The sequence below is a fragment of the Diabrotica undecimpunctata genome, chromosome 2, assembly GCF_040954645.1.
Source record: "Diabrotica undecimpunctata isolate CICGRU chromosome 2, icDiaUnde3, whole genome shotgun sequence".
NCBI lineage: Eukaryota > Metazoa > Arthropoda > Insecta > Coleoptera > Chrysomelidae > Diabrotica > Diabrotica undecimpunctata.
In genome coordinates this window covers 8,910,117-8,928,873 of record NC_092804.1, presented here as the reverse complement: position 1 = coordinate 8,928,873, position 18,757 = coordinate 8,910,117, and the positions used below count along the sequence as shown (strand labels likewise).

The 18,757-nt window shown below is 33.8% G+C and overlaps 1 protein-coding gene across 1 annotated transcript in view; it reads left to right on the top strand.

Annotated features, from left to right (window-relative positions):
- The window catches only part of LOC140433174 (uncharacterized), a 458,258-nt gene extending 445,917 nt beyond the window's left edge, over window positions 1-12,341 (top strand). The window contains exon 3 of the mRNA XM_072521217.1: window positions 11,286-12,341. Within this exon, the coding sequence (XP_072377318.1) occupies window positions 11,286-11,422 (137 nt within the window). The 3' untranslated portion in view covers window positions 11,423-12,341. The remainder of the gene's footprint in view (window positions 1-11,285) is intronic.
- Window positions 12,342-18,757: the final 6,416 nt, after the last annotated feature.

Here is an 18,757-nt window from a genome sequence, read left to right as displayed (position 1 = left end):
TTGTACAAAACAACAAAAATTTGACATATAGTAAAGTTAAAATAATGGGAGATTTACTACCACTGTTAATAAGGATTTTCAAAGTTTTTATTGTGTTCCGTCTCCTTATACTTTAGTTCATTTTGTTTTTCGATTTTGTTTTAATATTTTAGATTCATGTCAGTAAGTCTTTAAAAGTGTGTAAATTAGTTTTCAGAAATCTCTTAACAGATTAACATACATTCATTCTTACATATTTCTGGGAAAAATTTGTCTATTATAATCCTTATCCTTAGAAAGTAAGTATTTTAACATTTACAGTTAGTCGGACCCAGCGGCTATTGTTCGATATATATTTATTCATTGTATAAATATATATATATATATATATATATATATATATATATATATATATATATATATATATATAAACTAAGGAAAAGTCGAAGAGTGGTGGGTTTTTCGGTCAAAGTAGAGAAATAAAAGACAAAGAAGGTGGCTACTTCATCTATTTATTGAAGACGTTTCGCTTCTTAATCAAGAAGCATCATCAGTTCATCTAAAAAGAACAATATGAAAAACCAAACATCCATGGAAAAGTTATTATAAGTGGGTTACCTTAAAAAGATTTGTAGCAGTCAAAGATATAAAATGTGTAAAGAAGCTTATTATAATGGACATTAAATTTAATGTTATTTAGTTGATAAAAATTTGAATTTAAGATTGCATGAATCTCTCCAATTTATCATTGATGCGGTAAACCGAATCCGAAACAATGCGTTGAATACGCGGTTTTTGAAACTGTTTTAGAGTTTCTCGATAGTAAAGATAAAAATTTGAATGAAAATGTATTAAAGAGGAAAACAGACATTGTCAAAAATAACAACACGTTTGTTTAAAACAGTTTTATAAAATAAATTGTTTTGCAATTATTAACATTTGTGTACTACAATTTTTATCTATTTAAAATCTACAACAAGCCAATTCATAGATTTATCACTATTTGAAATAATGCACCTCTTTATTTACCAGATATATATGCTAAATTCTAATTTTCACAATAAAATGCCACAAGAAAACAGTTTCATAACCTCTGTATGTACTATCATGTATTTCCAAATCGAGTATAGAGCAAATTATCTCATACTTCTAATATTACTATATAAACTTATCTTGTCTAAAACCAAAAAGTCAACAACATAATGTTTAAACAAACCACTGCAATCGCAGAATTCAAACATTCTCTGCTAAATAAATTACGGGAAACGTCTGCGTTTTATTCAAATGTTTATTGGTCACATAAAACGACGACGCCCCAAATTTAATTGCCGTGAGCTCTACTTCGTTCATTACGATAATGGGCCAAATACTTCACTAATGGAAATTAGTTAAATCACATGCAATTACTGAAAAGGATTAGAAAATAAATTTTATGTGTTTTGGATCTATATCTTCAAGACGTTTCTATCTGTTCGAAAACTGGTAGATTTTGCATTGTAATACACTCTATGAAGGATGGTATTCAAATGTATTTATTTTGTCAAAAATAACAACACGTTTTGTTTTAAACAGTTTTATAAAATAAATTGTTTTGCAATTGTTAACATTTGTGTACTACAATTTTTATTATTTAAAATGTACAATAAATTTATCAATATTTAAAATATTGTGCCTCTTAGATAAACTTGCTAAGCCACGGCGCAACTAAAGAAGAGTGCTGTCCGGCAAATTACACTATGTTTTTCAAGGTTAACTACCAATTAAAAATCCACTTTACAGACTCCTCCGCCATAATAAACCTTAAAGAATATCTTACAAAACTCAGAATACGAAATAATATTCTGCAAAAGTTATGCGGTTAGAATTCCTCAGTGACTGACTAAGACCGACAGCACTGAGAATTGTGTATCCGGTTGCGCAGTACTGTGCACCGGTGTGGTGCACAGTACCAGGCTCAATAGCCCGCACACCAAACGTAAAGACGTCAATCAATACAAGGCTTCACGTATTATATCAGGCATAATCCACCGTACTGACTACCAGCACTAGGTCACAGAGTCCCTTCACATGCTCACCGCGAACATAGTAGGCTTCGCTTAACAAACAATCCTCTGGACGCGACAAGAGTTATAACTAAAAGGAACTGCAAGATACATACACTAAAACAACTCCCACTCTTCTTTACTATTGGCCGGACTGACCAAGAATTCACTGCCTGCTACCCGAAATATGCTAGGTATTACAAGCAAGCAGAGGGCCATACTGAACAGAAGAAGAATAAACTGTGGCAGGTTCTCCGAATTACTTTCCAATGGGGAAAAATACCCTCTCAAAGTACGATTGCGATGGTGCAAGACAAACGGTTAAATATATCTTGGAGGATTGCGTTGAAGGAGAAGAATCAATTGAATATATCTATAAGTTTGTTGTTCCGCGACAGTGGAAAAATTAACGGATAATGAAGGCAATCTTGCCAAAACCAAAAAAGATAAAAACAAAGTATAGAAAGAATACTTGGAGAAACCTTTCCACGACTTTAGAACAATACAAGAACCCACGATTGAAGAAAGTTGAGGTTACGAAATCCTACCAGAAGAAATTACGGCAGCCGTCAGACAAATGAAGGATGAAAAGGCACAGGGACTTAATAAAATTCCTGGAGAACTGCTGAAGCTATTGCCAAAAAGCCAAAAAGTGCATTATTAACTAGGAGCTTTGTGTTCAAGAGCCATGAAGCTAGAAACAAAAATAAGGCTCCTTAAATGTTACGTGTACTCAGTGCTTATGCACGGAGTAGAAACGTGGACGTTGAAGGTGGAAACTCTATCAAAATTTCAGGCTTTTAAGCTGTGGTTATACAGGAGGATCCTGAAGATACCATGGACAGACGAAGTCACCAATGCAGAAATACTACGGAGAATAAACACAACTGCGGATTTGGTCAACATCGTGAAGGGCCATAAGCTGCAGTACTTGGGGCATGTAATGAGAAATATCAAGACAGATATGAGCTACTCTAATGCATTTTGCAAGCCAAAAATTGAAGGAAAAGGGGTTCCAGGACGAAGTAGAATATCTTGGCTAGCGAACCTAAGAGCATGGTATAGAAAGACCTCAACACTTCAGCTGTGTCCCGTATAGCAACCAAAAAAGTCATCATAGCCAGGTTGATCACCAACGTTCGGAAAGGACAGGAACCTGAGAAGAAGAAGAATCATTTTGTTTTAATGTATTTAATGCTTGCAATGCATTGTCCTCTTTGTTTATATACAAAACTTAAGGCTGTGAGATGTAGCTACACGAAAAATAAATAATAATTATATGTGAATGTACTAACGATATGTATTTGAAGGACTAAATTATTTTAAAATGTTTTAGAAGTGACCTGTAATCTTACAAATTACAAATGCATATTATATATGCATATAAGAATAACAAAAAATATAAAACAATTTTAAATTATTGATAATTCCTTTACAATCCATAAAACTTTTCAAAGTAGTTCATTTATTTACATTTTATCTCTAAAGTTTCACTCGCGATATAACACACTCTAGTTTACCACCAACTTAATTTACTGAACATAAAATATTGGCCATAGCCAAGCTATTAACTTCCCTTTACTACTTGACTTGATTGTGGGCGCCTTTAATCATAATAAAAAAGACCGTTACAAAAAGGGGTGCAATAAACGCGCAGTTACCAACTTTATATGGATCTTCTCTAAAAAAATATAAACTCAACCTCAGCTCTCCATGAGACAAATTAACTCTTAATAATTTAGGGAAGGTATGCACGGTTAATCCTCCCGAAATTCGTTTCGAGTTAATTTTGGAACGAAGTTGTTTAAAGTCCCAAATTAAAATCTTTAAAATTCTGTTTACATAACGACTATATTCGCTGCGAAAAAGACCCGACGGCTGTTACAAAATTACTATCTTTTTAAATATTTTAGTCTGTGAGCACGGTGTATGAGATTTTATATAACAAGTTAGTAAATCCTATATAAAGCTGCGAAAATATCGAAATTTAAAAATAAATTTCGATTGAAAGACAATTAGGAGTTTTAAAGGATGGGTCGGGAAGAATGGCTTGAGATAGGGGCGTATGGAGGATAGTTCTAATGATGATGAGTTCTTATTATGAGCTGAATCTAACAAACTGATTATCATGACAGAACACAGATTTTTTATTTTCCTTACTTAAAACGACTATTAATTTATATATGAATGAAATAGCTTATTGCGCGTTATCCAAATTTTATATTATTAAATAATGCATTTTTTATCTAACCGTCAAGCGAAAGAGATCAACTTTCTAACGCTAAAAAACTTTGTAGTGTTGTCAAGTATTTAAATATTTTTTATTGAATTTTTTGTGTACCACCTGTACGGTGTTTGTATACTGCTATCTGGTCACAAATGACCAATTATCATTTATTTTCTGACCTAACTTAATAAACAGCAAATAATTAAATCTTAAGCCTGGTATACACATGCCAGTAAATTGGAAAAGTAGCTGGCATGCCAGTTGCTGGCATAGGCCAGTAACTGGCAAGCACAAAACATATTTGCTAGTAATTGGCATGCCAGTAGTAAGACGACAAAGCAGGGTAGATTTTTACACATGCCAGTGCTATTAAACAATCGAGTGGTTTCCATCTGAACTAAAGTAGTTATTTTGTAATTAAAAGTGTTTGAGTTTCCAACAAAAAAAAGGAGATAAGCAAGCAAATATTGCTAATGACCACGGATATTGTTAGAAATTTAATAATGAATCCGAAGAAAAAAAAACTGACAATTCTAGCAGAGAACTACTGGCCTGCCCTTACCGGTAGCGAGCGTTCACACATACCAGTGACACTCCCGACGCATGTGCCTTGCATCTCAAATCATGGTACTAGCAAGAAAAATCAAATTCTTTGAGATTAGCTGGCATTCCAGAAACTAGCATTCCAGTTACTGTGTGTACAGTTTGGGGACAGTAGCTGGTGCTTGCTAGATACTGGTATGGCATTGTGCTAGTAACAGGTATGTGTATCTCCAGCTTAAGGACTTGCTGCTGCTCTCTTGATTACTTCGGCCACAGTTTCCATGCCCAGGTCCTTGTGGAGGTTGCTGTTACGGATATACCAAGGAGCATCAACAATGTTCCTCGGTACTTTGTTTTGAAATATCTGGATAATATATAGATTACTAGCTTTAGTACAGCCCCAGAGTTGGCCCCCATGTACCCATACTGGCCTCAGTACTTGCCTGTAAATGGATAAATTAATATGAATCGATATTGTTGAATTTTTCCAATCAGCCAATACAATTTCTTATATCTAATATAAAGCTCCCCTCTTTTCTTTTTGACATGGACTTTCCAGCGCAGCCTCGCGTCTATGGTGATGCCCTAGTATTTGGCTGATGTGGCATAAGAAACTTGGGTATCATTTATTCTAACTGGGAAATTTTATATTTTTTTATCTGTAAAGTTATTGTGTGCAGATTTAGTCTCATTTAATTTTATTTGCCATTTTCTGGTCCAGGTATGTATTGCATTTACTGATAATTGCAACTTATCAGTCGCCTCTTCACTATCTTCTATCGCTAGTATGGCTGAGCAACCGCGAAGGTGGCAATAGTGTTTTGTTCTAGCTCTAGAATATCACATGTATACAATAGGTATAGGACCGGACCTAATATACTCCCTTGTGGCACGCCAGCTTTGATCTCCCTTAAATCGATGTACACTTTTTTTTGTTTTACTCCGAAATATCATTTCGCGATGTATGATTCTAAGGTTTCTATGTTTATAGTTTAAACCTTCATGCCAGACTTTATCAAACGCCTGTTCTACGTCCAAGAAGATTGTATAACAGACTTTCTTTTCTTCCAATGTTTCTCTATTATATTCGTTATTCTGTGAACTTGATCTATAGTAGAATGTTTATTTCTGAAACCAAATTGATGATTTGGTATAAGATTTTTTCGTTCTATTATTTGTTTTAATCTTTTCGATAGAAGTTTTTTAAATAGTTTTGACATCACCTGAAGGAGTGATATTGGTCGATAGGATGTCACTACATTAGGAGGTTTACCTGGTTTGGCGATTATAAGGATCCCAATAATGACAAATTATTTTTTATCGTGTTAAGTTTACTACAAAAAAAGCTAATTCAAATATACTTTTAATAGATTTGAAAAATGTCCAATTTGTACAAAATTTTCTCCTGTTATGTTTGGCAAAGTTTGTCCAAAGTATTTATTTTATTTTGAAAATAATATAAATGCACTTTATTTACTGAAACTATACTCACAATACATGTGTTCATGTATAAGAATATCATGTATATTTAAGACCATAGTCTTCAAATGCACTGTTACATGACACTTCACAATTTTACAGGAGTAAAATAATATTTTTTGTTATTTTTTTTTGTACTTAAAAGTTCGCTTTTTATGGTTATTCGTATAAAATTAACAATCCTGCACGTTTGTTTAAGGTACAAATTGTAGATAAAAATCGGCATAAGTTAAATTGACTTCTTTCTCCTTGACCTTAATTGTAACTTCAATTTTTTTAAACTGCAACTCCAATCTTCATTGGAATAATTTAGCTCATAAACTTTTAAAACTTAATGCACTACCCAATTAACTATAAAAATGCTTCATAAAATTCATTTTCTTTGTTTGTTAGACTTTTCATTCAACACTAATTAAATTAAAATTCCACTAATGTAAAACCAACGCGGTTTATGTTGAATGTTTAAAACGTTTGGATCTCAAAAATTAGCTGAGTGAAATGAAATTTTCTAAATGTTTAATTCTTTTTGGGCATTAAGCAATTTAAACAAGTTTTTACTTTTATATAAACTTTAAAGAAACATATAAAACTCTAAAAATTACTGTTTAGATATTTTGGTAGTAAGTAATTTTTTATAGATAAACTCCGTACAAGGTGTTCCCAACATTATGCTAATCATTAAATCTTAAGAAATTTCTTTCCTACGTCAAGCACGTATTCCCATATTTCTCATGTTTTCATTGATGTTATCAAGGAACCTTGTTCTGGATTTTCCTCTTCTTCTCTTCACGTTATTTGTTTTAAAAGATTCAGATAGTTCCTTCTATATTCGTATTTACATTTAACTGTTTCAAGAGTTAGTTTTGTTAAATTTATCAACTAATTTAGGGTACCTAGCTCTTCCATTGCTTTGAACATTTCTCTTCTATTTACAAAATCGATTGCTGCTTTGTAGTCTATGGATATGTGATGACTATGATGAGTGTAAATGGCGTATCTTAGTTTTTTTTTTATTTGTCTCAGGATTGCAATCTACTGTTTTCCTACTATTCGTTCTGCATATGGTGTCATATGGCGGCATAGTACCGTGGAAAATTTTATCCATCCATCCATCCATCCAATGGCACTACAGCCCAAATCGGGCCTTGGCCTCCTTCAACAGGCTTCTCCAATCATTTCGATTTACCTCTGTTCTTTTCCATGAACGCGTTCCCAGGCCGTTCCTGACATCCTCATCGGCTTCGTCTTCCCATCTCTTTTTAGGTCTTCCAACAGGTCTTTTTCCCTGCATTCTTGCATTTAGTAATTTTCTGGGTATTCTATTCTCATGCATGCGGACCACGTGCCCTGCTCACTGTAATCTCTGCAGTTTAGTGTATTGTGCTAGAGTTGGTTCGCTATATTGCTCGTATATTTCTCTATTATACTTAATTCGCTAGTTGTTGTTTTACTTATTGGGCCCAGTATCCTACGTAATAGTTTTCTTTCAAACACATCTAATGCATTGGCAGATTTCTATGTCACCACCCATGTTTCACAACCATAACTTACTATGGGCCTGATTATTGTTTTATAGACCCGGAGTTTTGTTTTCCGGTGTACGTCTCCCGATTTGAATATGTGGCCCGCGAAATAGGCTTTATTTGCCAGCATAAGCCTTCTATTTATTTCCGATTCTTCTTCATTGCTTACGAACAGATCCATTCCTAGGTATGTGAATCTATTCACATGTTCTATATCGTCAATAAAGTGTTGTTGCGCCGGTCTATTTGATCTGGTTTGTATGAGTAGTTTTGTTTTATTTGTATTTGTTGCTAGTCCTACTGCTTGTGCACTCTGTTTCAACTTAACGTAGGTTTCTTCCGCTGCATTCACTGTTCTGCTCATTACGTTACCGTCTAATTGCATATTCAAGAACAAGATTAAAGAGCGTTGGAGCCAGTCCGTCGCCTTGTTTCAGTCCTTGCGTTATCGTAATGCTGCTTGATATTTCCCGATGATTTTTTCCGTGAGAGGTTGAAGTCTTCGATTGATGATGTTTGTGAGTATTTTGTATCCAGAACAAAGTGAAGAGATGCGTCTATATTTTATACTCTGAGTGTAAAAGCCTAAATTTCTCTGTAGTACATTCAAAGATGTAGAGCATTCAAAGATATCCCTTTTTTGTGTATGGTGCAAAGTATTTCAATATTCCAATCACTGGAGAGGGATTTATTTTTTGTTATTGGCTTTATGGTAAATACCCACACAGCCAGACACAAATTAATAAAAACAGATAACAATACAAGGATTACACAGGGATTACAGTCTTCTCGCCCAGGGACCAATCAGGGCATTTTTATAAACGATAAAAGGTAGGCCTCGGACATATAGCTATACATACATTAAGGAAAGACATCAGGTATCAACAAAGGTGGTTATATTTGTATATTCGTTGTTCTGACGAAAGACAGCAAACAATCGTAAATTCCTTTTCTGTCTAAAGCAAGAAGATGCAGTATATTATATGGGCTTTCAATATTTAATTTTAAAAGTTTTCTGAAAAGCTCATTAGATTGAGCTCTATTTTTTAAACAATCAAAAAAGAAGTGGTCCAGGTCACCAATTTTATTACAGGCTTCACAAAGATCACTCTTAAGTGATCGATACTTTTTCGACTATAATCGTACTCATTGTACCAAGGTTTTCTCCTTAATTTGGTTTCAAGTCTGGTGTAACGTGTTGGATTTGTAAAGCTGTACTCTTGCCATAAATAGGACCATTTCTTCATCATTCTCGGTTTTGCTATGATTATTTGTTCATTTGTGGTTAATTCGTAATTTATCTGTTCCCCCATTACTCTACTTTCTTTGGCAATTTGATCTGTAATTTCGTTGTTAGTTATTCCTGCGTGTGCATTGATCCAGAAGAATTTTATATATTTATTTTGATCTTGTAAATGTTTAAGTTTAAACTCTTCCTTAGGATATTACACTCAAGAATGTACAAGATACTAGAAGAACTTAGCGGGTCAATACAATTCGGTTTTAAAGGAGGACTAGGAACAAGAGAGGCAATTTTATGTTTGAACACTTTAATACAAAACTGTTTAGATCAACGAAAAGATGTCTACCTCACCTTCATCGACTACGAGAAGGCATTTGACAATGTTAAACATGTTATCATGATGGAACTACTACATAGGGCCAACATTGACCAGAAGGAGATCAGAATTATTCAGAATCTATACTGGAACCAAATGGCAAAGGTGAGGATTGATCAAGACCAATATACGGATGAATTTGAAATCCGAAAAGGTGTCCGCCAAGGCTGCATACTCTCTCCGATGCTTTTTAATTTATATGTTGAAAATATATTTGCGGAAGCATTAGAAGACACGGAATTAGGCATTAAGGTAAACGGCATACCAATTAGCAACATACGCTATGCGGACGACACAGTGATTATAACTGATAAATTGGAAGATCGGCAGTTATTACTTGATAGGGTGAATAGCATAGGTAAAAAATATGGCCTCAAAATCAACATTTTGAAAACGAAATATATGGTCATTAGCAAAAACCCTCCAGAAAACCCGATAATATGCATAGGTGACGATCGCATAAAACGCGTGAAAAGTTTTAAATACCTTGGCACCATAATCAATGACCAATCGAATCCACAACAAGAGATAAAAACCCGAATACAAATGGCAAGACAAGCTTTTGTGAAATTCAGACCGCTCCTATGTAATCAAAACCTAAATTTCGAAGTACGCTACAGAATGGTCAAGTGCTACATATGGTCCATCTTGCTTTATGGCATGGAAACGTGGACTTTGAAAAAAACATCTATCAACAAACTTGAAGCATTTGAAATGTGGTCATTAAGAAGAATGATGCGCATACCTTGGATGGATAGAGTTCGAAACGATGACGTCCTTAAGAGAGCCGGCGTGGAAAGAGAACTCTTTAAATTAATTAAAAAACGCAAGATTGGTTACCTTGGGCACATATTGAGAGGAGCAAAATATGAAATACCACAGTTAATCCTACAAGGGAAGATCGAAGGTAGGAGAGGAGCCGGCCGCAAACAATTATCCTGGTTAAAGGAATATTAAAGAATGGACAGGAATACACAATACAGGCGAGCTGTGTCACGCCGCCAAGAACAGAATTATAGTAATGAGATAGTCGCCTACGCTCTTTGGTGTATGGCATGTTAAGAAGAAGAAATGTTTAAGTATTGCTTGGATGCTAAAAATAATGTCATTGGTTGTGTTTGAGTTTGATTTTAAACTTTTAAGAACGGAAAGTGAATCGGAAAAGATTATAGCATTCTGATCCTCTTTCTGGTGAACATATTCTAGTACTTTTAGAATTGCTATTGCCTCAGCTGTGAAAATAGATGTGTTTTTGTTTAACTTATATTTTTCTGTATACGTTTAGGTATTACGAAAGTGCAACCTGTACCATCGGTTTTTTTTTATCGATCAGTGTATATAGTGACGTAGTTTGGATGTTCCTCCAAAATTTGATTTATGACTATACTATTAAATGATGCTTACTCCGAATAAAGGGGTATATTCACATCACAGGAAACAAAGTGATCAAAGTAGTCGGTCCCTACCTCTCTTTGTGGTTTTAAGGTCACGTTTCTTAATCCATCACAAATAGGAGGAGAGTTTTTATGAATCCAAAAAGGCTTGGTTATGTCGTATTCGTTTAACTTATATATGCTGCTAATGAATGGTGAGAGGGATTTCTGCGTCCATATTTCTTTTATGGACTGCTGTAGTGTCATTATAATATCGTGACCACATTCTTTATATAGTTGAATAAAACCATTATTCGAGGATAATAAAAAAATGTTACGTTTATATTACTACAATATATCTTTAATTTTTCTCACTTATTAGGAAGATATGTTACTTTCTGTTTAATTTAATGAATAATATAAATACTGTAGTGCTATATGACTTATAATTACAATTATGTTGATCATATTGATATATACATTGTATTTTTTTGTTTCAGAAAACTGGCACTCCATGACCTACTGTTGTAACGAAGATGGCTGTAATTCTGCCCAAACATTGGGAACCCAACCGTTCTTCATATGCTTCATCGTTATAGCCAGTGTGATCTTTACCGCTCTCACTATGGCACACTGAGAGTAACATCTAACATAGTAGGGGTAAATAAAGGGGGTATAATTACAAGGGGGTTCGTGAAAGAATGGTAAACTTGCAAAGGATTGTTCAACAACTTATTTGATATCGACAAAGCTACAACACTTAGGTGCTTCCAATATTAGTTGCAGACGGACACAGATTTGTCAAAAACTCTTAAATATAAAGGAGAAATTAGTATAAACGTACATTAATGGTTTTTGAAATTTTAACATCAGTACGGCTTTATCACAGTAGAGTGTGTTGAAAATATTTATAAAATGCACAATGGTCAATCCTTTGAGGAATGCTGTTCTTTAATACAAATACGAACTAGGAGGTGCAATGATGCATATTCCTCAATGATATTCTAAATCATTTTCTATATATTATAGTCTTCCTAGCACATTTTTGTCATCTCACCCAAAATACACATGATAGAAATAGTCTGTAGGGTAGATACTCGCAATATTTAAAATTTGCAATAGGTCAAAAACATTTTTAATATGATATCAACATGTTAAAAAGCATAAAAATGCATTTAATGTATGCACAATTGAATAAATCATATTTTGTAATGATTATGTCTAAGCTTATTACATACATTTTTTAACTTATAATTTTTTTTTGTAAACTACACCTAAGATGTATATTATTACAATCTAGTCTTATATAGGAACATATACTAGGTCAAGGGCTTTATTTTTACATTCTTGCGCCTTTTTGTTAAACCTCTTTTATCTACTAGCTGGATAGCCTAAATATTGATACAATTATGAGCACTGATTATGGTTTTCTGCACACCTACCTTCTGTTTGAACATTTTAACAACCAGATCTCTATGAACGTCTTTATTTTTAGTGTAAGAAGTATCATTTGCTATATTTTTTAATACTTTATTCTTCTTCTTCTTCTTCTTCAAGTGCCCTCTCCGCTACGGAGTTTGGCTATCACCATTGCTATTCGTATTTTTGAAGCTGTTGCTCTAAATAATTGGTTAGATGTGCACTGAAACCAGTCTCTTAAATTGCGCAGCCAAGATATACGTCGTCTCCCCACGATTCGTTTACCCTGAATCTTTCCTTGGATAATTAACTGGAGCAATCGGTAAGAGAACTATACCAACAACGTCTAGACCAAAAATTAATAGAATTTAGATATAGAGAAGTGAAAAAACAAATAACACAACAAAAGAATTAAGAATGGGAAAGAACCTGCTTAAATATTAAAACATACATAGGAGGTACAAGAACTTCGGAGTCATGGAAAGTACTGAGAGGATTGAAACAAAACTTAAAAGAAAAAATTAAATTGGGAAATATACAGGACAAAGAATGGAAGGACTATTACAAGGAACTGTTAACAGAACAAAGACCACAATTCATTGGAAAAAAACAGGCAAAGACGAAGCAGAACAACAAGAAATATAAATAACAGATAGAGAAATGAGAACGACCATAAAAGCAATCAAAAATAAGAAAGCACCGGGACCTGGAGACATCTCACCTGAGCTTATAAAATACGGATCAAAAAAATTACACCGGATGATGCAATGGATATTTCAGAAAGCCATAAATGGAGAACAGCTCCCAAAGTAATAAAAAGCATATATGACATCTATATAGAAGAAAGGAGATAGAAAACGATGCGAAAACCACAGAGGAATGAGCGTAATATCATCAATAGGAAGATTATATGGGAAGATACTGCGAGAAAAGATAGAGCAAGCGATAAAAGGCAAAATCGGGGAGGATCAGGCAGGCTTCACGGCAGAAAGATCATATGCATAGACCACATATACACACTGGAACAACTGTTGGAAAAGAAAAAAGCAAAAATTAGAGATATAAATTTGGCATTTGTGGACCTGAGAAAGGCGTATGACTCTGTTCCAAGAACTATGGGAGCCAATGTACAAATTAGAAATACAGACGGAACTCATAGAAGCTACAAAAGCTCAGTATAAAGAAAATAAAGTGTCCATTAAAATGGGAACAAGAATTATAGGAGACTTCACCACAACAAAAGGGCTCCTGAAGGGTTGTTCCACATCTCCAACTCTATTCAAAATATACTTAGAGAAAGCCTTGACTACATGTAAAAGAAAATGTGAAGGCATGGGAGTACCGGTACGGAACGAATACCTATATACGTTAAGCTTTGCAGACGATCAAGTAGTGATTGCACAAGACCAAAACGACCTCAGCTATATGATGAAGAAACTACAAGAAGAATATACCAAGGCTGGCTTAGATATTAACCTCGCGAAAACAGAGTACCTATCTACAAGTGAAGAAGACATAGAAGATCTACAGATTGATGACAACGTGACAATCATAGGAAAGGATAAATTCAAATACTTAGGGTTTATAATCACAAATAAGGCAACAATAGAGGAAGAAATTACACAAAGATTAGGACCAACAAGAACAGCAATCCGACAACTTAATTCAGTATGGTGGGATAGACACCTAAATATGAAGACAAAAACACAAATTTATAGAACATTAGTGCGAAGTATTATGACATATGGGGCTGAAAATTGGATCATAAACAAGAAAAACAGTAGTAAGATAGTAGCAACAGAGATGACATGCCTGGAAAGATGCTGCAGGGTAACAAGTAATGACGAAATAAAGCAAAGAACATCAATAGAAACAGACATATTAACATATATAAAACAAAAAAGACTAAAGTGGTATGGACATGTAAGAAGAACTAGCGACAGCAGATGGATAAATAGAATAACCGAATGAAGCCCCATAAGAATGAGGAAAAGAGGACGACCCCGAAAATCCTGGAGGAACGAAGTAGACGACGCCATGAGTAAGAGAGGTCTAAACGATGGAGAATGGGGCAACAGAGAGATGGAAACGGTTGAGCGGGGGAAGGCAGTGAATACTGTAGAATCCCTGAATATATATATATATATATATATATATATATATATATATATATATATATATATATATATATATATATTGTTATTTTCCTCATATTATCTAATATAAATCTTCCTTATCTAATAAATTAAACAATATATGCACTTGATTTGGTTTTATGCTTTTTGTTTCTTGTAATTTATATTATAATGTAAGCTTCTTAAATAACCATTATAGTGGCAACATTTTATTATACTGGTATTGATAAAAGTAAAGTTTAGCAATTTTCATCAATAAAAATCATTGAGAGTATGTTAATATTATTACTATTGAGTAGACTATTATTCTTTGTTTGTTGAGGCATAAAAATAAACTGTTTTTGTCTGCTGCCCTTAAAGACAGTTTTCTGGAATTGGTTTGTTAACCCTATTTGAGAAATTCTTTTATTCGAGGAAATTTATTTCTACTATTAGGGTAATAGTTGTTTTTCTTCAGCATAAAGTTAAGAAAAATATATTCTTTCGTAATAGTACAAGTATATTCAATATTATTCGTTTAATAAATTCGAATAGTCTTTATTTCGCTTAAAATATGTAAATCTCTGAAGATTTTTTGTAAACCCTTTTAACCAATACGCTGATTATCTAAACATTGAATATCAACTTAGAAATAACAAAACGATCTCACAACTTTCCAAAATTCAGCACAGGATTAATGAATAGTTGGGTTTGAGGGCCTACACCAGCTGAAACTTGTCTAATAATCTACAACGTCAGCCGCACTATTTCTGAAATCCAGCCGAGAACGAGAACTGAAGGGTGCATCCAAACTTCTCACAACGTTGGTAAATGCATCGGAAGGGAAGTTGGGAAGCGTCTCGTTCTATAAATTAACATATCAGATTTTGTGACAAATTGACTTCCTTTTAGAGTGATAAATAATGGTAACAGAAGCGTGAAACACAACACTTTAGGTTGTATTTAGTGTATTGCAATTTGTCATATTTAAAATATGACAAAACGTATGCTTCATATATATGGGATTGTATCTACTAAGACTATTAACAATAGAAAACAAGCTTGAGTAAAGTGGGAAGGAAAAAAATCGCTTAAAAGTTTTCATAACTTTTTGACGATTAGGAAGAAGGTATTTCAAAAATATTGGGATCAACTAAGAGACAAAAATCAAATCAATGAAATTGAAGATAATTGAAGGAACAGGTACAGGAACAAAAGGGGCTCATCGACATTTTGTTCGCTTTGAGTAAATAAATATTTAAGGGATAATTTACATATGGCCTCTTTAACACACATAAACAACTATAAAATAATATCCCCTTATTACTGAATGTCTGTATGATATACTTAAATTTACTTTTGTTTGTCAAATTATGTACTCGTTATAGACGATCTGTTAACATTCACGCACCACGTCAGATATCTGCAAAGGAACAAGGGACTCATTCTTGCAATGTGCCCCTTTTTGTACTTTATCTAAACCAGGGATGGCCAACCCGCGGCACGCGTGCCACTCTGTGGCACGATTGAGTCCTATCAATGGCACGCGTAGCGTTTTGGATTAAAACACTTTCAAAAAAATTAAAACTTGAAAAACAAAAAATAATAAGAAGAAACTTGGTAGGTTTACGGAAGTTACGATAGATGCGGCATCATTTCATCCTCTGGCGAGCAATATTGCTGCGATTGGTGCACGTGATCCTAGCTGTCGTAATGTGCAATAGGACTGCGTTACCCTTGCTTAGTTTATTTTAAACTGCCCCGTTGTATGTGCACATTTTGTCATCGCGCATTGTTTCTTTAAAATTTTAAAAGTATTTGTTCGATATGTCCACGAGTAAGCCTTCGACTTCAAAACGAAAATACGATGATGATATTGCAATTCGCGATTTTCAACCTGCTTGGGAAGAACAATTTTTATTTACTAATCGTAATACTTCAAAGCCTGTTTGTTTGATATGTGGATTGTCTGTAGCAGTTCCGAAAAAATTTAACCTGGAACGACATTATAAACAACTGCATAAGGACTTCAGCAACAAATATCCTATTGGTTCACATTTGCGAGCCGACTTTATTGAAAAAAAAAGAAAACCCTAGCCAGCCAACAGTCACTGTTTCAGAAGAGAAGTGATGAAATGGAAACTATGGTTAAAACATCATATGAACTTTCTCTGCTGTTAGCCCGGAAGAAAAAAGCCTACTCTGATGGAGAGGAGATAATTAAAAATAGTCTGGCAATATTTGCTAAAAATGTGGGAGATGTAAAGATCAAAAATATGGTCGATAATATTGCATTATCCCGAAATACAGTCATGCGCCGTATAGATGATATGGGCCAGGATGTTGTTTCCCAAATTATAAGTGGATTAAAATCCTTCAAATTCTTTTCTTTAGCGTTGGATGAAAGTTGTGACAACACAGAAAATGCGCAGTTAAGCATTTTTGTCCGTTATACCGATGATAATTTTGAAAATGCCGAAGAGCTTCTGGATTTGCGCTAACTAGTCACAACAACAGGAGAGGACATTTTTCAACAGCTTAAAAACGTAATCGAAGTCAACAAAGTTGAATGGTCAAAATTAGATAGTGTTTGTACAGATGGAGCTCCTTGCATGGTTGGTAGACTAAAGGGGTTTGTTACATTACTGGAAAACTATTTGGGAAGAAAAGTTTTTAAGTACCATTGTATTATTCACCAGGAAGCTCTTTGTGCCAAGGACCTAAACATGTCATCTGTTGTTGACCCTGTAACACGCTGCATTAACAAAATACGAGCTCGGGCATTGAATCGACGACAATTTCGAGAACTGTTCGCGGAAGAAACGGAGCAAGATGGAGAGTTACTTCTCCATTGCAGTGTGCGCTGGCTCTCCAAAGGAAATGCACTCGAAAGGTTTTGGAACTTGAAGGAGTGCGTCTTAAAATATTTGCAAGAAAACAATGAACTACCCAGTGAGTGCTCGTTACTTAATGATAAAGATTGGCTTTGGGATTTAGCTTTTCTCACTGATATTATGAGACATTTAAATTTATTAAATTTAAGATTACAGGGAAAAAATTGTATTTTTCCTACTCTAGTTGGTCATATATCTTCTTTTGTGAATAAACTTATGCTTTTTTGTAACGATTTTGGAGAACAGAGATTGACACATTTCACATTAATGCAGGAATTAGCCAACAAGGTCAGTAGAACTCCAAATTATGACAAATTTAAAAACCTTATATCTATTTTGCTAGGTTCATTCAATACCCGGTTTGAAGATTTTCAAAAAGACAAAATGAATGTTGACCTTTTCATAAATCCTTTTTCTATTTCTCTGCAAGATATCAATTGTTACTCAGCTGAAATACAGATCGAAATTATTGATTTACAGAAACACACTATACTAAAAACCAAATATAGGGAAATTATTTCAACTGTTACTGATCCCAATTATATTGAATTTTGGAAATTTGTACCAGCAAACAATTTTCCTAATTTACACGAGTTAGCTCTAAGATATTGTTGTAGATTTGGTTCAACGTACGCTTGTCAGCAAATGTTCTCTATTATGAACATAATAAAATCAAAATATCGGTCACGATTAACTGACATGCATTTAAAAAATCTAATTTCTGTTGGCTAGTTCCGAAATTAATCCCAATATAGATGAATTAATTAAAAAAATACAAGTTCAAATACCACATTAAATAAGTAACTGTTTAATAATTTGAATTTTAGATAATAAGAAAATATTTAAGTTATTTTGTTTAACGTTTTTATTTTATTTTTATTAACAATAAAGTAAGTTTGTTGTTATGTTTTACTTATTACGTTATTTTTTAAACCTCCACTATCTTGACTAAACGGAAAAATGTGGAATTTACATAAGAAATACATATTGTACCGTATATTATTAATGTTAGTATGTCGAAAAATTTTAGTGGCACGCCAAATTTTTTTTGTTCTCATATTGGCACTCGACTTAAAAAGGTTGGCCACCCCTGATCTAAACGAATAGTCTCCTTAACGATTAAACAAAAGTTGTGTTTATCTGTGAGGAAATTAATGCAAATAAGGTTTCTACTGATTATTGACATAGCAATAGATGTTTAATTTTACAATGTTACATTAGTTTAAAAAATCTTACTACCTACTTATAATATTTAATGTTAGTGGTATTCGGCCGCATTCTGGGAACAGAACTTTTTTAAATCTTGCAGGTTCTTAATTTTTCTGCAAAAATTGGCAAGACATCTTCATAGGCCGATCCTGGTAGTATGAATTCAGTACCAAGTATATTCTTTATGCGTCTTTTGTTTCTTCCATCGATAGAGGCCTATTCCCACACTCCATTGTATGGTAAACGGTAGTAGATGTTAGTGTTTGAATTAGTAATTTTTAGTTCCTTTATCGGACGCATATCTTTATCACACTCTAAGTATGAGTGCCCTCTTAC